This window comes from Dasypus novemcinctus, chromosome 24 (genome assembly GCF_030445035.2).
Source record: "Dasypus novemcinctus isolate mDasNov1 chromosome 24, mDasNov1.1.hap2, whole genome shotgun sequence".
NCBI classification, from domain to species: Eukaryota; Metazoa; Chordata; class Mammalia; order Cingulata; family Dasypodidae; genus Dasypus; species Dasypus novemcinctus.
The window spans coordinates 52,837,969-52,865,767 of NC_080696.1; the positions used below are offsets into that span (position 1 = coordinate 52,837,969).

The window sequence follows — 27,799 nt, forward strand, 5'->3', positions numbered from 1 at the left end:
TTTTTCTCAATCATCATTTTTATTAATTGGCTTTATAGGCTAAAGTGCATAGTAAAGACAAAAAAGGGAATGCATACATAGGAAAGGGACTTTTTCTCACCAACATTAGAAAGGACCTGAGATGCCTAAGTGTTCTAGGGAACCTGGATTGAGGGAATGTGTATGCAGGCAGCAGGCCTCGGGGGCTGGCTTCCCATGTGGGTCTGGGACCTGCTAGAAGCTGCTGGCATGCTAACCCTGCCCCAGGCAAAAGCTGTGGGAGAGGGTGTTGGGACAAAAGGTCATACTTTGGATAGGTGCTGCTGGAACTGAATGTGAATTTAGTTCTATTCAGGACCTAAGGGGAACAGCACTGCTAGTGAACCTCTCCTGCAGGCAAAGCAGCCTCGACCATTCCATTCCGAAATCCAAGTCAAAGGAAAAGGTTGAGGGGATCACTTCTTAGGTAGCCTAGGCCTGTTACATAAGCCCCCAGATGGGTGGTCACACTTTTCCCATTCTCAGTGAACATGTAACTGGGTCAGAGGGCAGGAGGGATTCTTGTGCTACTTGAAAGGACAGGTAGATCATAACTCTGGGCCTGTATTAGAATGAAAGTTAAGATTGCAAGTTAAGGCCTGGCAAGAAAATCTGTTTAACTTTGTGCCCTGGCAGCATTGCGGAGAAAACACCTGACTGAGTCAGGACCCAGAGATACCACTAGGTAGCCCTAGATGGAAGCTCTAGACAGGTTCCAGGGAGTCTGTCCACTAACTTGCAAAAGAGAAAAATGGAGAAATCTGTTAACTTTGCTCTTAGTTCTGGAGATAAAGTGCTTATACTAGCGCAGGGGTAAATTTATAAACAAATGTGGGCAAGCCCTGAAAGTGGATCCTTAAATAGGTGCAAAGACTAAAGAACAATAATAAACGAACTTTAGTTCCTTCGTAAGGGAGCTGATCCCAGCCATGTGGTGGCCAGAGCAAAAGGCAACGGTGTGCCATCTTCCTACATTATCCTCCGGATCTCCTCAAAGTTCATCAGGTTGTTGGCTTCAGACCAGGCAGCATGCTGAGCTCCATCCATCTCAGACGCAAGCTGGTTGCTTCTTTCCAGAGTATGATTTATGCCTCCAATCACTGCCTTACAGTCAGGACATGTGCCCCTCTGCATGGCTCCCCCGCATTCGCTAATCAGGTATATGTGGCCATTGGGACACTTGAACCAGTGGCCACGAGGCAAACCCATAGCACTGACAATCTGTACTCGCTCTTCTTCAGAGATACCAAGGCCAGAGCAGGGAAGGAAGGCTTTCAGAGCTTCCATCTTTTGCTGCACAAGCTGTTCATCCTCCTGGGTGAACTTACACGGTCTCTCGAGGATCTCCCGGACATTGTAGATCTCTTCTGCTATATCACCTCTCACCTTTCCCGCTGCCATCTTACAGCGGATGAGGAAGTTCATGAGGTATGTGAGCCTCTGGATTTCACTTTGGAGGTCACCCAATTCCTGGGTGGTGAAGCTAAGGCGCTTCTTTGTTAGCCACTCATGGACCTGGTTTAGTCGAGTTTCCATAGGGCCTTGTTCTACAATGTGCACCTTTTTCAGGGAATCCCACAGGCTGGCCAAGTGATCGTAGAAGCTGACGTAATTCTCGACAAGGCTCAGGTCCTTTACTGACAGATTTTTCTGGGCCAACTTATCTTTTAGCATCCAGAAGTCTTCAGGAAGTACTTGGTGGAGTATAGTCTTACTCTCCAGCAGGGCTGTAAGTCGTTCTTGGCTGCTTGCAATTTCCCCTGCTGAGCCCTGGATCTTTTCCTTGATGATTTCAATGTCTTCCAGCCGCTGTTTGATGCTGGTTCCATACCTCAGGTTTTTGCGGATGGGTACCTGGCAGACAGGGCAAACCTTCAACTTGATGGCAACATCATCATCCTTCTGCTCATTCATGTAGCGGTCCAGGGCTTGCACCTCAAAAATATGACTACAGTCTTCTAGCTGCACAAAGCGGGCATCGGGCTCATCCTCAAAACCAAAGAAAATTTGGGTAACCTCATCCCGGTGGCAGACACGGCACTTCTTGGGGCATGGCTCCCCGCACAGACCAATGCAAGGGTGGCCACAGGCCAACATCTTAGTACAAGGCACATAGCATGGAGGTCGGTTACAGGGTTCAGAGCAGAGTTTGGTGCACTGATAGTGCTGGCAGCGCCAGACACAGGGTTCCACGCAGGGGCTGCACAGCTCCCCACACTTCTTCTTACACTGGCTGTGGACACAGCGGTTCTGACAGGTCCGCTGGCAGGGCGGGCACTCACCAATGCATGGCTCCTGGCACTTGTGTGAGCAGATGAGCAGGCGCTTGCAGGGTTGCTGACAGCGCTCATGGAAGCGCCCTTCGAAGCAGCTGTGGCAGGAGCCAGGGCAAGGATGCCCACAGTCCAAGATACTGCCACACACTGTGGTGCACTTCACCGGCAGATTGTACTTGAGATCCTCCACATTTCCACACTTTACTTGTTGGCTATGCCCACACTTGAGTTTCACGGTGACCATTTCGGAGCATAAGCGCACACAGTCCTCACCACATAGGTGGCTGCATCTGTGCCCACATTTCAAGAGTTTGGAGCAAGGCTCTTGGCAGCAGAAATCTGACTCAGGCATGGAACAAGGTACCATTTGTTCATGGCCGCACTGAGGAATAGTTTTGGGCACCTTCACTTGACAAGGCTGACAAGGCTGGAAGCAAACAAGGGGGCACCGGTGCCCATCTTCACAGATGACCTTCTGGCATGGCTTTATGCACTGGAACTCCTTGTGTGAGGAATCATAGGGGTGGCAGGCACGAGTGCAAACATGCCCACAGCCCAGCCGGAATTCACAGGGCAAGCTACAGCCCCCTTCGGGCACTTTTTGGAAGTCAGAAGCTTTGGATACCAAAGTATGGGTATCAGGGTGGTTCTGGCAGCACAGCCGGAGTGTGGGGCCTATCTGATTATTCTCTCGAAGGGTATGGATGATCTTGCTCCATAAAGGCACCTTGGCCAACATCTGCATGTTCCCAATGCAGTACATCCCCTTTTTGGCCCGAGATAAGGCCACACAGATACGGTTGGAAATCTGGAGAAACCCCACCTTGCCTTCTTGGTTGCTTCGAACTAATGAGAGGAGGATGATGTCATTCTCTTCCCCTTGGTATTTGTCCACAACATGGACCTTGACACCAGCAAATGTCTTGGCAGGCATGAGTTTGCGCAGGCAGAAGAGCTGCCCTGTATAGGTGGTGAGGATGGTGATCTGGGAGGGCAGGTATTCCTGGCACAGGAAGTACTTGCACAGCTCCACCACAAAGCGAGCCTCATGCTGATTCTGGTGGCTTTTGCCTTCTTGGATTTCTTGCTCAGGGAAGTTATGTTCTACAAAGAAAAGGTTGGAAGAGACCCCCTGTCAAGGCAAAGAAGAGACATGTTAGAAAATTTACCCATGCAAGTTTTTTTCTTCCTATCTTAACATGCATCAGCCTCCTGTACACAGAAAAAAGTTGACCCTGCTCCAGAGGCAGAACTTGGGAATGGTTTCTGTACACTCCATATCACAATCATCAGTTAGTAACCATGTGCTTTGTTTTGGGGCCATGGCAAACAATGAAGTGGATAAAGAATTTATCGTTATTTTAGTTTTCCAGATACTTGTTTTATTATTAAACTTTAAAGTAGCCATCGATAATGCAACCAGGACAGCCTATGAAAACAGGTAAGAGCTATGGTGATGACGACAATGGAGCAGCTATTGTACTGAACACCACTTACTGCTTTATATGTGTTTTCTCCTTTAATACAATAATGTAATGGAGTAGGAACCATTATTCTCATTTTACAAAGAAGATCCTGATGCTCAGAATTTGTATAAAACTTGCTAAAGTATATAACTTACACACACATTATTACCTGGCAGAGCCAGGATTCAAAAACCCAGGGTCTGTATTTTCAACTTCCACATTATACCTCCTCCCAATAACTAGCTTTTTGAAAGTTGGCTCTGTTCCCTTCTGAAAATCCCATTTCATTTTGAGGAAAAGAGAGCCTCCCAGGTTATTGACACACCAGGGAAAGATCAGCTAATACAGACTCACTTTAATGTTCTCATACTTGAGAACAGAGGGATGATTCTCCAGGTCTTGGTAAATGTGGGGGGTCAAAAGCTGGGCAATTTCAGGGCGCATGCGGTGCTGGAACGAGACACATATGTCATTAGAAACGTGCAGGGGATAAATGGACAACTTCTCTAATGACTAGGTTGCTGGTTGAAAAACTGGAGATTAACATTAGGAAAGAACAACAGGAAGAAAGTGCAGAATGTAAACAGCTCCTCCACCAATAAAAACTCAACACAGGCTGATCCTATGGTGTTTTAGAGCAAGTATACAACAAGGTAAGTTTGACAAAATCATTTCACTAATAAAGCCATTTTATTTTCATGAGACCTCTCTTGCTGGCAGTTGGCAGGCTCCCTCCCAGGAGCCTTCTCCTGGGCATATGTTAACAACAGAGACCCATATTCTTACCTGGTAATTCAGACGGACAAAGGGAATGTTTACTTTCACTAGTCGTTCAAAGAGGGACACCTCTAGGTTGAAATTCTTGGCCAGATCATACACATTGGCACTGGGGCGCAGCTGAGAAGAGAAACATGGCTGAGGAAACTACTGAAAACATTTTAGCCAGGTATCCATCCATTCATCCATCCACTAATTCACCCAACAAATGTTTTTCAAACACTTCCTATGTGACAGGTACTGTTCTAAGTGCTGACATGCTAAGGATAACCAGTGATAAGGGCCATATAGACATAAAATAAGGGTGATATAAAAATGCCTGGGGGGAAGTGGATTTGGTTCAACGGATAGAGCATCCGCCTACCACATGGGAGGTCCAGGGTTCAAACCCAGGGCCTCCTGACCTGTGTGGTGAGCTGGCCCACATGAATGCTGATACACACAAGGAGGGCTGTGCCACGCAGGGGTGTCCCCCACATAGGGGAGCCCCACGCACAAGGAGTGCGCCCCGTAAGGAGAGCCACTTCATGCAAAATAAAAGTACAGCCTGCCCGGGAGTGGCGCCACATACACGGTGAGCTGATGGAGCAAGATGACGCAACAAAATGAGACACAGATTCCCAATGCCACTGACAAGAATACAAGCAGACACAGAAGAACACACAGTGAATGGACACAGAGAGCAGACAACGGGGGGGGGGGGGGGGGGGGTTAAAAAAAAAAAAAAAAGCCTGGGGATGGGGGTTCTTTAGATAGGTTAATGAGAACAGTGATATTTCATGGACGAAAGGTCCAGTCATTCAAAAAGCAAGACATGAGAGGAAGCAGGGGGTGAGAATACAGTGAGCAAAGGAGAGAATGTATGAGATGAAGTCAGAGAAACACACTGAAACCCAGTCGCAACAGCCTTTGTAGACCACATGAAAGAAGCTTCATTTTAGGGAAACGGACTTGGCCCAGTGGTTGGGGCATCCGTCTACCACATGGGAGGTCCGCGGTTGAAACCCCAGGCCTCCTTGACCCATGTGGAGCTGGCTCATGCACAATGTTGGAGTGCCCTGCCATGCAGGGGTGTCCCCCGTGTAGGGGAGCCCCATGCGCAAGAAGTACACCCCGTAAGGTGAGCCACCCAGCGCGAAAGAAAGTGCAGCCTGCCTAAGAATGGCGCCACCCACATGGAGAGCTGACACAACAAGATGACGCAACAAAAAGAAACACAGATTCCCGTGCTGCTGACAACAGAAGCGGACAAAGAAACAAGATACAGCAAATAGACACAGAGAACAGACAACCAGGGTGGGAGGGGAGAGAAATAAATAAATAAATTAATTAAAAAAAAAAAAAAAGCTTGATTTTAAAAAATGCAATGGGTGGGGAGTGGATGCAGGTCAAGTGGCTGAGTGCCTGCTTCCCATGTATGAGATTCCAGGTTCCATCCCTGGTACATCCTAAAAACAAATGAAAAAAACAACTCTCATTGGGGAGCAAATATAGCTCAGCGGTTGAAACGTGCTTCCATGTACAAGGTCCTGGGTTCAATCCTGGTACCTCCTAAAAAAAAAAAAAAAGCAACAGGAAACCACTGGAGGGTTTTATGCCAGGAAGTGACATGATCTGATTTACTTAAAAAAAAAAAAAAAAAAAAAAAAAGGTGGCAAAAATGGAAGCAGGAGACCAGGGAGATGCTATTGCAATAGTTCACTTAAGAAACTATGGTAGACTAGGAAAGTAGCCAGTGAACAGATGAAATAGATGGTGGTACCTCTAAAATATGCACCAAATCTAATAGCACATGTTCTTGGATTGTATGTGGTAGGGAAGGAAAAGAGAAATCACAGATAAGCCACTAATATGACTGAGATCCACTGAAGCAGAGAGGCAAAGGTCTTCCTGTCTGATGCTACCCCCGACCCCCAACCCAGCAGCAAGCTCTTCTTTCAGGGGCTTCTGCTTTACCTGTTGGTGGTCTCCAATCAGAATGAGGTGCTGGCAAGCTTTGCTCAGTGTGGCAATTGTGTGAGCCTCAAGGACTTCAGCAGCCTCTTCCACAATTACAATCCGTGGTTCCACCTTCTGCAGGATCTGGCGATACTTGGCAGCACCTCAAGTCAGGAGAGAAAAAAGATACTCCTCTGAGCTGACCTATCAAACCTTTGAAAACCCCTTTTGTGCCTTCCCTGACACCGGTAGGTGACAATTGAACCCTCATATTCACCCTGGGCAGTAGTGACTATTGAATGAGAGAATGAGTGCTGTGTGGTCTCGAAAGAATCATACCCAGTTAGTCGCTGTTGGGGTACTAAACTCAGCAGGAGCAAATGGGTCAATTTCACAACAGTTCCCTGAATACAGGTTACTTTCATCAGTCTTTCATGGTATTTTTCTCTAACCTTCTAATGAAGTTTCTTTTTACTTGTCCTAGATAATGTCATAGGAGCTTGGTAGTAGGAGTGAACTTAGAGCATGTCAGTTTCCGCATATTTTTTTACCTGTGGTTGTCATCCCTACGACCTGGGCATCTTTAAGTATATGCAGGTCTTCCTGGAGCCTCAGCTCAGCCATTCTCTCTGCTGATGTATGGTACTGACGTTCATAGTTGAGAATCTTCCGGCGGGTGTCAGCCTGGTACATCTGTAGCCACAGCCTGGAGAATGGGAAGAACCAGAAAGAGGGAGCCACATTCTCTTTGGGATGGTGGAGGAATCCCCTTCAGTGTGCCCTGTGTATGAAATGGATCCTAGACCCTTGAGAAGCTTACAAGCCATGGAGAGAGAGGGATCATGAGAGACCGCGATGTACAGAGACCCAAGAGTCCAAAATGCCCAACAAGAAATGTGCAGATATACGAATGTGCTCAGGAACTAAGAATGAGGGTGATACAGAAGAAAGATGTTAGCTATCAGGAAGAGAGCAAGGAACTACAAAAGTTTCAGACAGAATTTCTCATGAATTCTTCCTGTCTTGAGCCATGCCTCCCCTTCCCCAGTTCTCTATAGCGCATCCAGGATACTTTTTATAAGCAAAATAGATAATGTCACTTCTCTGTAAGACCTTCTAATGGCTTTCTGCTCCTCTTCAGATAAAATCCACACTGCTCACCTCAGCCTTACGAGACCCTGCATGATCTGGCCCCTGCCTGCCCTCTGAACTCATCTTGAACCACTTTCCATCTTTTTCTCTATGCCACAGTCATGCTGGCTGCCTTCTGTTTCTCAAATGGCCATTCTCTCTCCCATCTCAGGGCATTTACCTAGGTGGTTTCCTCATCGGCTGCCCCTTCCCTACTAGTCTTGTTAATGCCTACTTGTCTTTCAAATCTTGGTTCTGAAGAGTCCAAGTTTCAAATCTTGGTTCCAATGTCACTTTCTTGGATACCTCAGAACAGCTCATGTCCTAAGTCAATGTTCTTAGCACTCCCTACTCTTTTCTTTCTTAGTGTTTATGACCATTTTTAACTTTTCATTTGTGGAATTATATGATTATCTGTCTCCATGCATAGATTCTAAGCTCCATGAAAGCAGGGCAAGGATCTGTTTCATCCAATGGCTGCATCCCTAACACTTAGCTCCACGGCAGTGCTCAATCAATACTTAGTTAATATTGTTGAAGGTCTAGTGGATTCTAGGAACAGAAAAGGACCTCTTGGGGAAATCACATGGACTGGCTGGGGGGGGATGAGCATAGTACCTATAAAGCTGCCAGCGAGAATTCAGGTCCAGCTGCCACACATCCTGGATTTCTCCGGCCTCAGCCTCAGTCATGGTGTTCAGTTTGCGAAGTTCAACCTTCACTTTCTTCTTCATTCTCTTTTTTTGGTTGCGCTGGGTCTGTGAACATCAACACCAGCCAGGATCACCGTCTAAGCAGAGGTGGGCCCAGCTCTATACCAGAGGTGCGGGCCAGAGCACATAAAAAAGGTGCTGCTACCTTTGATGAGTTCTCAAGTGTATCACACTCTCCCAAAAGATGTTTCCATTGCAGGATGGCTAAGAACAAGGGTTCTGGACCCTTTTTGCCTGGTTCAAAGTCCTAACCCTTCCTCTTATTAGCTGTGGGACCTATGGCAAGTTATTTATCCTCTATGTGCCTCAACACCCCCTTTATAAAATGGGAATAATAATAATGGAATAAGGAGCAAATACATAAAGAGCGCTTAGAACAGTACTGACACTAGTTATCATTGAATATATTTTTGCCACAGTCTGTTTCTCACTCCTAAAACACATGTGTCATGAAAGCAGGGGGTGGATGAGGGTCTGTCTTACTGAATGTTGTACTAGCGTCCAGCAGCTGGTGCCCAGCACAGGTCTCAGCAGAGGGCCTGCTAAAATGGTCTTAATGACATCATATCAACATGTCACCTTTAACAAATGGCTGAAAGGCCTCATTTAGGAGAATGTGCTCTCTTCTGGCTCTGTTGCTGAGTCTGAGGCCATGAGTTTTTAGAGAAAATGACATGCAAGATGGATGCCATCACATTATGACATTATAGACTACCTTCCTCAAAAACAAACGAATCTCCCGAGGCCACATGGCAGAGATGCTCAACCTATGCTTCCAAGGACTGGGACCATGATGATGCACCCCGCCCCCCCAATCACTCGCCCCCCCAATCACTTATAGTGATGTTAACTGAACCAAGTAATTAGGTTCAAAAGCCAGGAGACAGGTAAAAATTGTGTCTAGGAATATCAATATTGGTTCATCAATGATAGCAAATGCAGCATACTAATGCAGGATGTTAATACTAGGAGAAGCCGTGTGCGGGGGGAAGAAGAAAGATATATGGAAACTATTTCTGTGCAATTTTTCTGTTAAACCTATAACTGCTCTAAAAAGCAGGTGGCTTCTTCCTTCCCTCTAAAGAGTGATTATTTTTTATATCATTGGGGATTGGAATTATCTTACACCAGGACTAAGTGGTAAAAAATGGGTATATTAATTGTGAGGATTGAGGCAGAGTATACTGTAATGGAGTAAGTGCATGTGTGTATATCAAGAGGCTGGGGCTCTGGTTCTGATGGGCAGATTCTCAGGACTGTCTCAGCAAAGTCTAACACCTACCCACTTGGCAGTAATAACTGACCTCCCATTTCCCATTCTGTTAGGGCTTTCGGGCCACAAAGAAGTGAGTTTACCTCCCACTCTCCTGTGCCTTGATCCTGACCAGCTGCTGTACCGGGGCCATAGTTGTCTAGCCTCATGGCCAGAAGCATTTTAGCCAATTCCTGAACTGCCCCATTCTCTTCCTTCTTCCGCCGCCGGGGCCTCACTACCTCTTCCTCCTCAATCACTCGGTCTGCTTGAATGAGATCAGCCTCCTCTGCGATCTCGATCAGTGAAGCCTCCTCCTCACCCTTCATCATCTTCCTCTCCTTCTGCCTGGGCTAAAGGAGGAAAGCAGGCAGAACAGGGATGGTGACTTCTGAGGCCAAAGGATGGGGGAGCTCAGATGCATGAAGGCATTTCAAGGTTTAAGTGGTTACCTGTGAGGAGGAGACTTAGGTTTCCTTATATACCTTTTTGTTGAATTTTTAAACATCATATGCATGTGGCCTTTTTAAAAAGGTTTTCTTTAATGTCAAACATACATAAAAGAAACACTGTGTATATAAAATTTAAAGGATAATGCAAATATATAAAATGAAAATTTAGAGTACACCACACAATTAAGGAGAAAATTACCAGTTTCTTTGTAGACCTTTGTGGCCCTTCTAACCTGAATTTTGTATACTATTCCCTTGCTTTTTGTTTTTCAAATAATTGTACCATATATACTGTGTATGAGTGTGTATATACAATACATTGACTGTTTTTGACTATTATTGAGCTCTATATAAACTGAATTATACTGTATATATTTCTCTGTAACTTCCTTTTTTTAATCAGCCCTAAGTCTTTGTCTTTGAGATTAGTCTACAATGTTGCTGTATATGCAGTAACGCATTCATTTTCACTGCATACAGTATTTCATTATCTGAATAGACCATAATAGTCATCCCTTGTACAAATGTTGATGGACATTTGAATTCTGTTTTCTTGCCATCATAAAGTCATTGTGCCAATTTATATCCTCACTAGTAGTGTATCAGAGTTCCCATTACTCCACATTCTTATCAATACCAGGTTACACCAAACTTTAATAATTGCCAATATGATAGGTATGTAATAGCATCTCTTGTAGTTTAGTTTCCCTAGTTTCTAGTTCAGTTCTTTATATATTCTGGGAATTACTTTTAAGTCCTGCTGTTCTGGTCTTTAACATATTGTACCCTAAGAAGTGATTCTAGGTAGACATGTGCTTCTTACCTGTATTCTCAGGCCCTGCTGGAGCAACACTTTGGGTGAAAGAACTGACACCCAGACCTAGCCACTCTAGCATCATGGAATGTTTCCAGCCCTGGAAGCAAATCCATTCTGTATCCTAAGGAAGGAAGAAGGGTCAGCCATGAGATTTTCATGACAACCAGTGTGAAGGCAGGGCTTCTCAAGATCAAAAACAATTCCCTTAAAATTCAGAGGTTGCAAATTTTGGCACCCCTTGGGCAAATGAAACATTAAATACAGCTCACATAGAATTTTTGAAATTGGGGTATTTCTTCAAAAAATAAAAATAAAATTTCACGAAGTGGACGTGGCTCAACTGACAGAGCATCTGTCTACCATATGGAGGGTCCAGGGTTCAATCCCCAGGGCCTCCTAACCCGTGTGGTAAGCAGACCCATGCGCAGTGCAGCCACGTGCAAGAAGTGCTGTGCCACACAGGGGCACCCTTGCATGGGGTGTCCCACGTGCAAGGAGAGCTGACCCATGTGAAAAAAGTGCAGCCCGCCCAGGAGTGGGGCTGCACACACAGATAGCTGATGCAGCAAGATGACGCAACAAAAAGAGATGCATTTTCCCAATTCTACCAGAAAATGCAAGTGCACGCAGGAGAACGCACAGCGAATGGAGAGAGAGCAGACAAAGGGGGGCAAGGGGAGAGAAATAAATAAATCTTTTAAAAAAATAAAAATAAAAAAAATAAATTTTCAGCTTCTCTTGACAAAATAAGAAACTATGGTACAATAGGCCTGCATTCCTGAATGGCAACGAATGGCTGGAGCTAGGTTACTGTTACCCCTTTTCCAGTTTGCCACAGTCCCCTCTACTTGCTAATATCTTATATCTAGCCTGCTTCACTCATTTATATGACTTGAGTCACTCCTTCAGGCCTTTGGTCTTGTAACCCCAGAAATCACTAACCCAGGGACAATAGAGCTACCATTTTACTGGGTTCCTGGCCAGCCACTGTCAACTCTCAAGCTAGGATCCCAAGCTATGCTAGGATGCCTCTTGTTATGATTTTGTTTCATTTAACAAACACTTATAATTTGTTAAGTAATTTACAAATATCAGATAAGAATTAAGTTGATCCATACAAAACTGCAGGTTTTACAAGTCAAATCTGCAAATATTGGCAATTTCATATGGTTCGACTTAATGCTATTACCCCCACTTCATAAAAGAAGAAACAGGCACAGAAAAATGAAGAAACTTGCCCACAATTATACAACTAGTAGCCGCAAAGCCAGAGTTCAAACCTAGCAGGCTAGCTCCAGAATCTTGTTCTTGACCAGAACACATGACTGGCTCTCATTACAAAAGTGAACTTTTTGCATGATGGTTAAATAGTTAAAGCTTTGGATTGATGCTCCAGTTGGGGGCTCCTCCCAGGTATTGAGCAAAAGAGAGACTTGCCTACCCAGCCTAACCTGTACCTGTACTGGTCCATTCATCAAGCTTTTCCAGTGCTGAATGGATATGTATTTCTCCAGGTGCTGTTCCCGCAGGACACCGCGCATGGTGCACTCCAAGGTCTGGGCCCCTTCATGAAGTTCTTGCTCAGACTCCTTCATCTGTGTCATGATCTGCCAAGAACAGAGAAAAGAAATGATGAGGAAACATCATCATCCCCTAAACTCAGTTTCTGCCTTGAAGGAAAACAAAGCTAAGACAGGAGTAGCAAGAAGGAAGAATACCAAATGTACTAGTCAACAAACCAATTTTCCAAGGCACATTACTGTGGTCTTGAAATGAAAGGATTGCTATCTAAAGACTCCTACCAATCAGTAAGAAAAGGAAACAATCCTCCTCCCCCCCAAAAAAAAAAATTAAAAAAAAAAAAAAAAAAAAAGAAAACAAGCCAACAGAGAATCAGACAAATGATATTTTAGCAGAGAATTCTAACCTCCTAATAGACACTCTTTCTTTTTTTCTTAGTAATAACTCAGATTTTTACTTGAGCACATTACTTCCCAGCTAAAAGATGAAATTTCCCAGGCTCCCTTTCAGCTATATTTGGCCATCTGATTAATTTCTGACCAATGAGATATAATTACAGATGATGTGAGTGGTCTGAGGAAGTAGACTTAAGGCCCTGGGCAGAAAGGTGAGAGGGATGTGTGCCCCTCTTCCATTTTTCATTGCGGATAAAGAGGGCAAAGGTAACACCATGAAATGAGCAGAATGGAATGCTGACAAGAAGCCTCCACATCTATCCTAGACTGCCTACCCAGAAAGCCAGTGCTATTTTATTTAAGTCTCCCTTGAGCTACGTCAGATAGTCTGAAGCTGGGACTTACAGTCATGTAGGCCCTTCGGAGGTGCATAGGAAGGTTGCGGCGGAATTCCCGCTTGTTTCTCAGCTCCCTCAGGGTGAACTGCTTCAGTATTTCACTGTTGCTCCTTCCACCCACCCGCACAATGCTGGTCTTGTGACACTTGTAGATGCCTGTAGAGCAACGTGGAGAATGGGAGAGATGAGAGGAGCTAGGCTGGGTTCTCTTCAGGTGCTAGTTGTGTTTGGGGCTAGTCTCAGCTGGTCCCTGGACCTTTTTGCATACTACCCTTAGGGAACAAACTAGTGCTTACAGGAAATCTACCTCATTCACTGAGCAAGAAGGCCCTAGAGAGGAAAAGACCTGCAGAGCAGTGAAGTGTACTGCTTAAGAGCACAAGCTTTGGAATCAGACAACTGGGGACCCGATTCTTGGCTCCACCACTTACTGCTCTGTAACCTGGGCAAGGTACTTAACTTGAGCTTCAGTTTCTTTGTGATCTGGAATCAGTAATCCCTCTCTTTCATGATTATAGTATGGATAAATGAGAACGTATCATTAAAGCTCTTAGCTTTATGGCCTAGCACTAAGTAAGCACTCGGTAAATGTTATATATCATCACTCATTTTATAGATATTTACTGATTGCTTATTAAGCACAGGCATGTGCTAGGTTCTGAAGACAGAGTAGTCAAAACACTGACCCAGCTCCTGATTTGTCCTCATGTTTCATAGTCTAACAGAAAAAATAGAATAGTGATAGTTACATTAAATATTGTAAGAACATGATGCTATAAGTATACATAATCAGGGGACTTTACCTCACCTAGTTTGGATGGCAGAGAGCTAATTCTTGAGGCTCTGTTATTTAAGTTGAGATTCTAAGAATAAGGTCGATTTATCTTGATGGTACGAGGGTAGAGAAGAATGGAAAATAATATTCAAAGCAGAAGAAAAAGCATATACTTATTCATTCATGCATGCAATTAATAGTTTTTGAATGCCTAATATATGCCAGGAAATGTGAAAACAGCATGAAACATGACTGACCCTCATAGTGTTTACGGTCTAGAGTAAAGACACATAAATTATATAAATAATTCATTACATATGTGCTAAGTCTCTAAAGAAAAAATACAACAGGGGGACGTAGCCTTGTCTAGGGGAAGAAAAGTTCACCTGAAGAAGAGAGATTTAAGGTGAGACATAAGGAATGTAGGAGCCAGTCAGGCGGGATGAGCTCAAGATGGCGGGAGGAGGAGAGGGAAAAAGTGCATTCTAGGCAGGGAAATAACATGGACCAAGGGAGAAGCTGGAGGAATTCAAGGAACTGAAAACAATCAGTGTGTCTAGAGTTAGGGAGAATAAGGCAAAACGGCAGGAGATGAGATTCAGAGTTAGGCTAGAGCAGATCACACACAGCCTTGCAGCTCATAAGTAGGACTGCAAAATTTTATTCAGAGAGCAACAGAAAGCTACTGAAGCTGCTAATAATATCATTTCAAATTCAAACATAAATGTCTGATAGAGAACAATTTTTCTACAGACATTACCTTCCAGAAACTGGTCCAAGGCATGATTAGTATAACATACAACCAAGATAGGGAACTTCTGGAGGCTAATTTGCCAAACAGGTTCATTGGTTAGAAGGGCCTGAACAATTTTTAGACCCACATAGGTTTTGCCTAGAAAACAAAGAAAAAGAATGAGAGTTAAAAAAAAAAAAATTGGAGATTTTCTAAAAGTAGTAATTAACTTCTTATAGCAAATGCATATGTTAAAAATTTAAGGTAATTCATTTAGATGGTTTAAAACCCAAGAAGCAGAGTGGGCATATTATGAAAAGTCCCTCTTACACTTCTGTCCCCAGCCACTTTATTCCTTTCTCTGGAAACAACCAATATTAGTTTCTTGTATAACTTTCCAGAGACAGTCTTTCTAAGCAAATAAATATGAATATATATTCTTTTGCTAGTCTTCCCTTTTTCTTTTTTTAACAGAAATAGTGGCAGACTATTTTCATTGTTTTACATTTTGTTTTTTTCACTTAATGTATTTCAGATGCAGTTCTCTATACATAAAAAGAATCCTTTTTTTTTCACAGACATATGGTACTTTTTAGTTAGTTCCCTATTGATAGACACACAGGTTGTGTCCAATCTCAAATGGTAAGCTCTCTAGAAATGCTTTTTATATTACCATGGTAGAACTGCCTTTGTGACGAGAGGGAAAAACTCATTATAGAAATCAGCATTGGAAGTCAGAGTGATGGGCTTATTAATAATTGGCCATGTAGTAACTAATTAAGTCTGCAAACTGCTAAATTCTTACATTGTTTCAGGCTAAGACAGTCACTATCCCCCAAAACTCAAGGTTGCATGAGATATACAATAAAATCAAGTATTTCACTATAGCATGATAAGTAATTTTTCCTTTCATTTTTCTGCTTCAAATATTTAAAAGGGTTAGGTGCTAGAGCTACAATGGTAAACAAAATGCTCATGGTTCTTCTCCTGCTGGACCTTATCATCTTACAGAGGAGAAAAATAACTAATAACATAAACATAAAATCATAAATGTGGTGAGAAATATATGGTACCAAGAAAGCATGCAACTGTGCTTCTGGCGTAGTCAATGAGGTTGACAGAGGTTTCCCTGGAGAAGTGACAACTGATTTTATGAGTGGGCAAGAGGGAATGGGGGTGGACTAGTTGGGAGGCTCCTGCCATCTTCTAGGTGAGTAAAGACTGAGGCCTGGATTCAGCAGTGGAGATAAGTTGCCAAACTAGGGAGAAGTTTCAGAGGTAAAACTGATCAGAACTTGGCAATGGTTTGGCTATGGAGGGGAATGAGCAGAAAAGGGTAACTCCTAGGTTTCTGTTTAGAGGACTGGATGGATAAGGATATTCTATAGGAAGGAAAACCTTTCTAATTTACTATTTATTCTATTCCCTCTGCTTCCTTCCATTTATCCCTTAAATTTTTTATTTCTATGCCCAAAATAACTCCCTTTATTACCGCCCCCCCCAATACTCACAGGTAGGCCCTTGCCTAGTAGCTATGTCTCTGTTGTGTCTTTAAGCTAGACCAAAAGATTTCTATAGTTGGAGCCAAAAAGTCCTAATTCAAGTGATAACAATAAGGGAATTTATCTGTAACATGCATAACAGAAAAAAGGGTCTTGAAGACATAAACAGCTCTTACAAAGCAATAAGACAAAGAAGCAAATCAACAGAAATATTGACAAAGAGTACAAAAAGGCAACCCACAGGAACAGAAATACAGACAATAAACACAAGAAAGGATATTCAACCTTGTTCTTGAAATACAAATTAAACCACTGTGATACATATCGCTGGAGGACACATTGGCAATATCTATAAAATTGCAAATGCACAATTCATTCCACCAATTACTTCTCGTCTAGATATTTTCTGTTCATGTGGGAAACAACTCACAAACAAGGCTATTCATCAAAATACTGTTTGTAGTAGTGAACCTTTCAAGGGGCACAGGTTAAATAGATTATGGAATAGTATGCAGTCATAAACAATGAGACCTATCTATGAAACAAGAGATAGAGCAAAGCAAGGTGCAGAACAGTGTTTATAGCATATTAGGTTAAAAAAAGGATTAAATAAATGTAAATATGTGTTCTTGAATATTCATAGCATATCTCAGGAAGAATACACAGGAAACTGATAACACTGATTGCTCCACGGAAGGGAACTGAATGAGATGGGAGAAGGAGGGAAACAGGCACTTAAATTTTTTGGAACCATTTTTTTATTAAAATGTAAAGTTAAAATTAATAATGAGCCCCAAATTTTAACCTCTCAGAGCAGCAAAAGCTAAAACAATTGAAAAAATACAACTGCTAGAAATGATATAAGGAAATGGAAACACTAGCTCATTCTTGGTGAGAGTACTTTTTGGGCAGTAATTTAGCAGTACCTATTATGGCTATTAGTGTAAATTCTTACTTTTAGGGAAAAAACACAAATAATAAGTAGAATACCCAAAGAAACACACACATAGATATAGATAAATGGATACATATTACAGGCTGCATGTAATACCAAAAAAAAAAATTATGGTTATATTTGTACCCTAGAACACTATGCAAACACAACAAAAGAATGAGATACATTACCAAATATGACTGTAATGTGGACAAAGACGTCCATATAAAAGAAAATTATAGACCCATATATGGAGCATGATCCCATTTGTTATTTAAAAAAATCAGAAAATGTGTGTGCACACACACGTGCATATTTATTTTTTAAATAATTGTTTTTTAAAAAATTTATTTCTCTCCCCTTCCCCCCACCCCCAAGTTGTCTGCTCTCTGTGTCCATTTGCTGTGTGTTCTTCTGGGACCACTTCTATCCTTATCAGCGGCACCAGGAATCTGTGCTTTCTTTTTCTTGCGTAATCTTGCTGTGTCAGGTCTCCCTGTGTACAGCGCCATTCTTGGGCAGGCTGTACTTTCGCACTGGGCAGCTCTCCTTACGGGGCACACTCCTTGTGTGTAGGGCTCCCCTACGCAGGGGACACCCCTGCGTGGCACGGAACTCCTTGCATGCATCAGCACTGCGCATGGGCCAGCTCCATATGGGTCAAGGAGGCCCGGGGTTTGAACCCCGGACCTCCCATGTGGCAGGCGGATGCCCTATCCATTGGGCCAAGTCCGTTTCCCCGTGTGCGCATATTTAAACATATACAAAGATATATATACACACAGATGCGTCAGTTTCAGCCTTGGAGAACATATGGAAAGATACGCTTTAAACTGCTACTAGTGATTACTGCTGTGGAGTAGGATTAATGAACGGCACAAGGTGGTGGTAGTGGTGGGTATTAAGGAGGTAGGAAGGTATATTTCCATGAGAAGTGTAGTAGATAGGAATCAAGATTCTGGAGGCAGACTGCCAGAGTTCAAGTCCTACGTTTGTCACTTACTAGCCATGTGAGTTTCAACACATTATTTAACCATTCTTTGACTTAGTTTTCTCATCTGTAAAATTAGTATAATAATTTCTACTTCACAGGCTGTTGTGATGATGCAATGAGTCAATATACATAAAACAGTGCTTGACACATAGTGCTATTATTATATATTTGATATTTAATTTAAAATTTAAAAAATAGGGCAGCGATGGGAAGCGGATTTGGCTCAACTTATGGAGCGTCCGTCGACCACATGGGAGGTCCAGGGTTCAAATCCAGGACCTCCTGACCCATGTGGTGAGCTGGCCCCTGCGCAGTGCTGATGTGTGCAAGGAGTGCCATGCCACACAAGGGTGCCCCCATGTAGGGGAGCCCCACGCACAAGGAGTGCGCCCCTTAAGGAGAGCCGCCTCATGTGAAAAAAGCGCAACCTGCCCAGGAGTGGCGCCACACACACAGAGAGCTGACACAGCAAGATGATGCAATAAAAAAGAGACATAGATTCCTGGTGCCGCTGACAAGAATGCAAGTGGACAAAGAACACACAGCGAATGGACACAGAGAGCGGACAACGGGGGGGTGTCCCGGGGGAAGGGGAGAGAAATAAAGAAATCTAAAAAAAATAGAACAGCGGATATAGCTCAAGTGGTTGTGCACCTGCCTCCCACATGGGAAGTCCTGGGTTCAGCTCCCAGTATCTTCTGGAAAAACAAAAAACAAAAAACAAACAACAAGCAAAACAAATAAAAAATCAACTTAGGGAAGCCAATCTGGTTCAGTGGTTGAGTGATGGCTTCCCATGTACGAGGCCCTGGGTTCAGTTCCCAGTCCCTGAAACCTCAAAAATAAATAAATAAAAATATAAAATATAAAATCAAACTAATGATTTTGCTTCAGTAAAGCAGAAATAATGCATTTCCCCTCTAGCAGTATTTTCTAATCTTGTGATTTTGGTCTATTACTATGCATGACAATGGGTCCCCATAGGAAAATACTATGAGCGGCTATTTCATAAAGAAGTTTGATGACCATTCTCAGGGGAATGGTTCTAAATGAGATGTTTTAGGAACTTACAGTGAAGCCTCTCTTACCTATCTCGTAGGGCAGATGTAATGTGCTCTGTAAAATTTTCTATCTTACCTGTTCCAGGAGGTCCTTGAATAATAGCCAGTTCCCTTGTGAGAGCAAACTGCAAGGCTTCCATCTGGGAATCATCCAACTTCAGGGCTTCTTTTGAGGGCCACTGACTGGGGTCTAAGACATTAACTCTGAGATATCTCAAGCCTTCAGCATTCCTCAAAGATTCTGCAGTGGCTGAGGGAGTCTCTATTAAGGGGGTGAAATCATATCTGCCCCCCATTAGCAAGTACCTTGGCTCCTTCACATGAGAGTCACACTTGACAATGTTCCTCTGAAAGGGGACATCTTCCTCCTGGACCTCCTGGAGTCCTTCTAGGACATGCCTGTAGGCCTCAAAGTATGCAGTTGTCTCTACCATGAGGAAAGAGTCAGAGGGCTGGACCTCTGCTAGTAGCTGTTGGCTCTGCTCATTGAAACAGAGCTGGACAATTCCTCTGCAGAGATCTTCCTGTTCCCGATTAGACACTGTGGCAAAAAGAAATGTTTCAAAGTTGTCCTTGGACATGCACACTAAGGACCCATAGAGTAATCGCTTGGAATTCTGCCAGCGAACAAACTTCAGTGGTTTTGTGTCAAAGTGCACCTTGTAGACAATGCCTGTTGAGGAACATACAGGGGTGATAATCCTGGTATCAAAGTAGATTCGGATGTCATCGAACTTTCTTCTCCTCAGGCCCTGGTCTTCAAAGCTCTGGAGAAGTTCCAAAATGCCCTCCCGTAGGGGTCTGACAAAATCTTCTCTTAGGAGTCGGAAATGGGTATCCAGATAGACAGCAGTACTATCATATTTTCCAGAGATGATATTGGGGCGAAGGAAGGGCCTCTCATCCAAGTGCACTTCGTTGTAGGTAGGGTAAATGGGCATGGTCCGGTAGCTTTCAACATGGTCTTCGGCCTCAGGCTGAACTAGAGTGTAGGTGTCCATTCTTAAAGTGCCCTCTCGCCTCTTTTCCTGCAGGTGCTCAATGATGGTCTGCACCTTTTCTAGGTTCTTCTCTGTCTCTTCCTCTATGTCAACACCAGAGGCTCTTAAAGCATTAACAGAAGCTGGCAGGAGAGAAATGAGCATAGAAGTTTCCTGCACAGAGCTGGCAGGGAAGACACTTACAAGGTCCTGGAGGAGGGAGATGATGTTGCTAATGTGTTCTGGATACTGGTTTCGAATGTCAGGGATGGGTTCAGTGATCATCCCTACCACATAAGCAGGCAGGCAGACTTTGAGGAATCTGGAGTTCTTCAATATACCCAGCACATGGAGAACACTCTGCCGGTCCATTTTGGAGCTGCAAGCCTTCCGAAGAACCTGGCAAATGAGCTCAAGGAAGTTAGATTTCATGAAGGAATGAGACAGGAGCTCCTCCAGCCCTAAACTTGTAGCAAGTGTAATGACCACCTCAGATGCATCTTTCTGCAGAAGACTTTCTAGGAACTTGTAGCCCAATCTCTTCACTTGCTGTGGCTGTTCTGCCGGCTTCTGCTGAGGGATCCGCCACTGCTGGAAGTTTTCACTGGGCCTTGGTGGTCTATGGTTCCTTCCATCCTGGTTGCCGTTTCTCTGCCTGGTGTCATTCTCCTGACCACGTCTTTGACCTCTAGCTTCGTCACTAGCATGCCCTTCATGGTTCCTCCTTCCCTGATGTGGGTTCCTGCCCATGGCTCTAAACCTCTCTTCCCTTTGCTGACAAGGAACAGAATGATTGTTGGCCCTTGGATGCCTTGCAGGTTGGTTGGCTCCTCTTCTGAGAGCATTGACAGGCAGGTTACTGGCTTGATTTCTAGCTCTTGGTGGTAATTCTCCATCCACAGGGCCTGAACACAATAGGAACACTGGGTGAGCACAAAATCAACAGGCAAGAAAAACTATTAGGACAACAATAAACATGTTCTCATTTTTTAAAAAAAAGTAAGGAGCTCTGATTTGGAAAGAAAAAAAGTTTTCCTATCAAGGGTGTGGAAGATAAAGACTGATGTTGTTTCTGTAGTTTTATAAAAATACTATTTTTCAAAGGGTACAAAGGGGGAAAAGAAATAAACATTTGAGTACCTAATATATCCTAGAGAATCATACATACAGTATATAATTTAATCCTCACAAGCTGAGACTTTAGTTTCAGAGGGTCAGAAAGATTAGTTCATTTCTAGTCTCTTGCTGATACAAAACAGTAGTCAGAACATGAGTTTCAGGGTCAAACACTCCTGCTCTAAATCTTGGAAAAACTGTGTAAGGAGTGCCAGCCCACACAGGGATGCCCCCCATGCAAGGAGTGGTCCCTGCGTAAGGAGAGCCACCCCGTATGAAACCTCAGCCCACCCAGGAGTGGTGCAATACACACAGAGAGCTGATGCAGCAAGATGATGCAACAAAAAGAGACACGGATCCCCAGTGCCGCCTGGTGAGAATACAAGCGAACACAGAAGAACACACAGTGAATGGACAGAGAACAGACAATGGGGGGGGGGGGCAGAAATAAATAAATAAATCTTAAAAAAAAAAAAGAAATACAAGAAGAAAAACATAACAAGAGACACAACAAAGCAGGAAATGGAGGTAGCTCAAGCAATTAGGCACCCCCTTCCCACACTGGAAGTCTCAGGTTCAGTTCCGGGTGCCTCCTAAAGAAACAAGATGAACAGACAAAGGAAGTGCAAAACAACGAGGGGGTAGGGAGAAATAAATAAAAGAAATATTTTTTAAAAAATGCTTGGTACAGTATCAGATGCATAAAATGCTGTCAGTAAATGGTAGCTATTACTAGTCACAATAGTAATAATTTTCTATTGGGAATACTCTATTGATTTCCAGAGTCATGGTTCTGACATTAAACAATTATGTCACAGGCAATGGAGACATAAATAGGATTAAACTATAAAGGGAAATGCTACTTGAACTTTGCCAAACATCAGCAAATGCAGTTTACATGGCAAAGGGGGAAGTGGGGCTTTCCTTACCAAGACCTTTTTTTTTTGCAGTATTTAAAAAAATTTTTTAATGTAATTGTTTTTTAAAGATACATAGATCACAAAAAATGTTACATTAAAAAATATAAGAGGTTCCCATATACCCCACACCCCACCCCATCCCACTCCTCCCACATCAACAACCTCTTTCATCATTGTGGCACATTCATTGCATTTGGTGAATACACTTTGGAGCACTGCTGCATCACATGGATTATAGTTTACCAAAATGCTTTTACATAATAGATTGTGAGGAAAGGAGAAAATGAAACTCAAGTTTTACTTCAGGAAACTGAAAAATGAAACCAAGTTTTGCTCCTTTCTGCAGCATCAGTTCATTCACATGGTACTTCTCTATTACCAACCTTCATATAGGAGGGAGAAGTGGGGGAGTCACACCCAGCACTCACAAGAAAGCTAACATCACCCTGTGGATGCAGCCAAACTAATCTTCCTTGACCTGCCACACATTGTATGAGTGATGGCCAACATACCCAAAGGTTCAATTTTTTCACTTTTCTTTTCTCTAAAACTGATTCTGGATCTCACCCAACAAGGCAGAATGACTTGGGAGATTTTAAAAACAAACAAAATCTGGGAAGCGGCTGTGGCACAATCAGTTGGGCTCCTGTCTACCACATGGGGGGCTCGGGGTCCCGGGGCCTCCTTGTGAAGGCAGGCTCACCAGCACGCCGTGGAGAACGCTCAGCCCACAAGCAACGTGGAGAGCCCGCTCAGCAAGGTGATGCAACAAAAAGGGAGACAAACAAAAACACAGAAGAGCGCACAGCGAATGGACACAAAGAGCAGACAGCAAAACAAGCCACAAGACAGGGGTGGAAATAAATAAAAATAAATACAGACACAGATGAATGCACAGCAAATGGACACAGAGAGCAGACAACACACAAAAAACAGCAAGGGGGGGAGGGGATTAAAAAATGTGCAAAAAAACACAAATAAAATTAGACTGTATGCAATAATCTGATGATAAAAATGTTATGAAAGCTTCAAATGCACATATTTGAGATGGCTGTGCCATTTTATGACATCAAATGCTAATCTGCTTATGTAATTCCCCCCCTAGTTTTGTACTCTGTAGAGAAAATTTCAATGTGACAACATCAAGGAATAATTGGCAAAAATAAATGCTGTAAAATGAATTCTAAACTTTTATAATTGTTACTCTTAATCTACTTTTCAAACTTCCATAATATCAGAAGAAATAATTCATGAAGAAAGTTCTACTTTTAATATTTTGATCTGATTAGAAAACTTGACAGAAAATTGTAGAATGGAAAATTGTACTGTTTCTCATTCTTTCAACACTCATTAACTCATGAAATAAAATTCCAAGGTTCTTTCTCATTTGTTCCACAGCTAAATTTCAAATGACATGTTAAAAACTTAGGGAAAAGCAGGATTCTCTTTGGTTGTTTCCTTTTAGAAAGCTCTGAGCAAACAGAACAATCTCTGCAGCAGAGTGATGCTTTTTGAACAAACTTTGCAATGGTGAATAGGATTCTACACTTGTGCTGCCCAATACATAGCCACTAGTTAAATGAGGCTACTGAGTACCTGAAAAGTGGCTAGTCTGAAATGAAATGTGGAAAATACCCACTGGATTTTAAAGACAAAAAGAGAGTTAAATATCATTAGTTTTTTAAAATATTGATAACTTCTTGAAATAATAATATTTGAGTATCTGGAGGTAAATAAAATATTAAAATTATTAAACATAATAAAATATATTACTGCATCATTCAATTATAACAATATTTTGAATACATTAAATAAAACATATTGAATTTTATTAAATGAGCATTTAAAGTTAAAAAACTTAATTTCACCTGTTACTTTTTTAGCCAGAAAATTAAAAGTCACATTTTTGGCTTATGTTATATTTCTATTGTATAGCACTACTCTGTCTTTTGCTAAAGTGAATTAAACTGATTTATCAGCTCTCTTAGGAAAAAGGTAGGGCTGTCTATTTTTCAGACTCACTCATGCTTAGCTAAGGAATAAGCCATTCTTTAATTGAGAGATAGGCCTGCACATTCTTAGAAAACTCAATTTCAATCTCCTATTGCTAGTATTTCCTTCCCATTAGATGGGAAACTTTGCTCACCTCTGCGGTTGGCATGGGGATTCCTGGGCCTGGCCTCCGGACGAGCTCTTCTGTCTTCCATGTCTGAATCACCTGAATTCCTCCTTGTTCACCCTACTTTTAGTTATGTGGAAATTTGTACAGGTTGAGAGTTATCAGTGCCTTTGAAACACAGCATCTAACAGAAAAAACCCCAAGTGATAGCAAGTCAGCCTTCCTGCCTCTAAATTTTAATTACTTGTTAACTAAGGAATTTTTTTAAAAGCAGGTATTGGGGATTAAACCCACTGAGCTACATCCACTTCCCAATGAGAGTTGGTTTTTTTAGTTTGTTTGTTTTTAAGAGGTACTGGGATAGAACCAGGAACCTTGTACGTGGGAAGCAGGTACTCAACCACTTGAGCTACATCTATTCCCCACAGAGATTGCACTGCATAAGTGGGCAGCTCTATGAATGCTCAATTATGGTGTAAACATTAAATTCACAATCTAGGTGATTTTAAGGGATCAAATTCCCCCTCCTTGACCCTTGTGATTTCTTGGGGTAGAGGGAATGACATCATTCCTATTCAAAACTACTATATGGTTTATTCCTTTAGCCAAGTTGCTTAATCAGTTGCTAGTTCTCATTTTCCTCTTCCTATAAAGCAGACAAATGCTGTTGCCAAGACAAAAAGGAGCACAATTTTTAAAAATCCACAACCATGTACTCACCATTCCATCTAATATTTATATTATATAGTAGTATATAATTTATAGTATTTTGTGGTTTGTAAATAATTAGTGAGCAGTTATCCTTATCCTACTCTTTGGAACTCAGCCAACTGATTAAGCCCTCTGCTCTACTGAATCAAGAGAAAGAAATTACATGTTTCAATAAACAAAAGGCTTTGTATCTACGGGGTGCTATTTTCCCATGACCAGTTAGAAATTTACAATTCTTTCCTTCTCTTTTTTCTGTCTTGATGATTTTTAATACTAGTCCTATAAGAGGAAAAGGAAGTCCCTTTAAGGGAACTTTTTAATTCAATTCATACTCACCATGTGGGTTGAATGGTCTAGGGAAAGAGTAGGTCTCAGAGTTCTCAGTGAATGGGGTTTTTCTGTCCGAGTTTTAAAATGTTATAGTTGAGAAACTCTGAATAGATATTGGCATTATAGGAGTGTTAACTCTTACCCTGATCAGAAAGGAAGCCTGGCATTATAGGAGTGTTAACTCTTACCCTGATCAGAAAGGGAGCCCCTTTTCTTCCCTCTGGGAATGTTTTTGGTGAGTCTCTTCCCCCATCTTATCAAACCCAGGTCTCATGTGCTGGTTCAATATTTAGCTTTTTTTTTTTTTTCAATTCCCTGCGAGGAAAATTCCTTCTTCCCCTTTTTGAAAAATACTAAAAAAAAAAACCAAACACTAAAATTTTCTGGGGTAAAAGAAACAAGGAAAAAATATCAGAAGAAATAGGCAAGGGAAGGGAGGGAGGAGAAGACAGGAACAGGAAATGCCATGAAAAAGCAGACTAAAGTGTGTTTCTTTGGAAAAGAAAGGGCAGAAAGAAGAAAATCAGTGATGGTTAAGCTGGTATACCGATGAGAATTAGAGAAGAAAGATAATCACCAGGGTGGAATGAAAGATTAAAGCAAGGAGACAGGAACTGGGTTTCAGGGGGGAATTCTCTAGGGTCTTGAGAAGATGAAAGAAAGGGCTGAGGAGTTACTGGCATGTATGAGCCCACCTGGTCCTGATGGAAACATTACTGGGTCAAGGGAGAGCTAGGGATGTGTGGTGGCATGAAGGAAGGTGCCATTATGGGGAGTGGCAGGACAGATGGGGAAGAGTTGAAGTATGAGGGCCTCGAGAAGACAGTGAGAGCTGAACCCAGCTGGAGGGGAGGACTTGCTGAAATGGGAGGGGGGGATTTGGAATAGAGATGGGGGAGTCCTGGGTGCTAAGGATGCTCTGTAGAAGACTGGGGATGAATGAGATGATAGGTGAGGACCAACGTAGATGAAGCGGGTAGCTGTGGCAGAAAGTGAGGGTAGAGATTGTGTGTAGGAGCCAGGACAAGATGATGGGGTGGGAGGCAGATGGGGGGCACCGAGGGCAGTGGAGGTGAAAGGGGTGCTGAAGAGAATGACAGAAGCGTTGGGTGCTGAGAAAACGATGAAAGTGCTGAGAAGGTGGTAAGGTCACTGAGGAGGAGAGGGGAGGTGATGGGGACGCTGGCGACAGGGGTGCTCTGAAGTAGGTGATGGAGGCGTTGGGGGCTGAGAAGTGACAGAGGCGCTAAGGAGTCGACGGGGCGCTGAGGAGGGTGGCGGAGGCGCGGGGGGCCGAGGCGGCGACGGGGGCGCTGAGGAGGGTGGTAGCAGCGCGGGGGGCCGAGAAAAAGAGGGGGCGCTGAGGAGAGTGGTGGAGGCGTGGGGGGCTGAGAAGAGTGGGGGCTGAGGAGGGTGGTGGAGGCGCGGGGGGCCGAGGAAGCAATGGGGGCGCTGAGGAGGGTGGCAGGGGTATGGGTGGGGGAGGGGCGACGGGGGTGCTTGAGGACGGTGGCAGAGGCGCGGGGGGCCGAGAAAAGAGGAGGCGCTGAAGAGAGTGGTGGAGGCGTGGGGGGCTGAGAAGAGTGGGGGCTGAGAGGGGTGGTGGAGGCGCGGGGGGCTGAGAAGAAGAGGGCTGAGAGGGGTGGTGGAGGCGCGGGGGGCTGAGGAGAGTGGGGGCTGAGGAGAGTGGTGGAGGCGCGGGGGGCTGAGAAGAGTGGGGGCTGAGAGGGGTGGTGGAGGCGCGGGGGGCTGAGGAGGTGACGGGGACGCTGAGGAGAAGACCCGGGCGCTGAGGTGGATGATGGAGGCGTGGGGCGCTGAGAAGACTGGGGCGCCGAGGAGTAACCAGGTCGGGGCGCCGGGGGCAGCTCCAGGGCAGGAACAGGTGCGGGGCCGCGGCGCGGGGCCGCGGCGCGGGGCGCGGGCCACTCACCCGGCTCTGGAGCGTCCTCGCCGCCGCGGGCTCCGGCGCGGGATGGGGCTCGGGCTCGGGCTCGGGCCCAGGCAGGTCCGCGGACCCGCCCGGCGCCGCGCACTTTCGGTTTCCCTTCCCCTCAGGAGTGGGCGGGGCGAGGAAACGGGGGGGGGGGCCGGGAGGAGGAGGGGGGCCAGCGCGGGGGTCGACGGGGGGGCTGGCGGGGGGGCTGGCGGGCGTCCCCTCAGCTCGCCCTGGCGGCGGCGCCGGCGGGCTCCGGCGGGCGCGGCCGAGGGGAGGGGACCGCGGGGGGCGGGCTAAGTGCGCCCAAGGCCTTCGCAGGCTTCAGCCGGCCCGGGAGGAGCGAGGCCCCGGCGGACAGCTTGGTGCGTGTGAAGCGCGACATGGCGGCGAGGCCGACGAGGCCGGGGACCCGGCGTGTAGGGGAGGGGGCGGGGCTAGGCGCGGCCTTGACAACCATCACAGCGCCTCGGGCCGGGAGGCCGGGAGACTACGTTTCCCAGGGGGTCCCTCGCGGTGGAGAAGGGACGGGGA

The 27,799-nt window shown here is 44.2% G+C and overlaps 1 protein-coding gene across 1 annotated transcript; it reads right to left on the reverse strand.

Annotated features, from left to right (window-relative positions):
• Positions 1 to 27,529, reverse strand: ZNFX1 (zinc finger NFX1-type containing 1). The gene is given in 15 exon segments (XM_058287201.2): positions 1 to 3,426; positions 4,115 to 4,210; positions 4,547 to 4,657; positions 6,494 to 6,639; positions 7,027 to 7,181; positions 8,225 to 8,364; positions 9,676 to 9,894; positions 9,896 to 9,924; positions 10,847 to 10,961; positions 12,298 to 12,447; positions 13,162 to 13,310; positions 14,690 to 14,821; positions 19,230 to 21,038; positions 24,316 to 24,472; positions 27,263 to 27,529. Coding segments are annotated over 14 exon segments (5,751 nt in total). The 5' UTR covers positions 24,377 to 24,472; positions 27,263 to 27,529; the 3' UTR covers positions 1 to 987.
• Between the last annotated feature and the right edge of the window lie 270 nt (positions 27,530 to 27,799).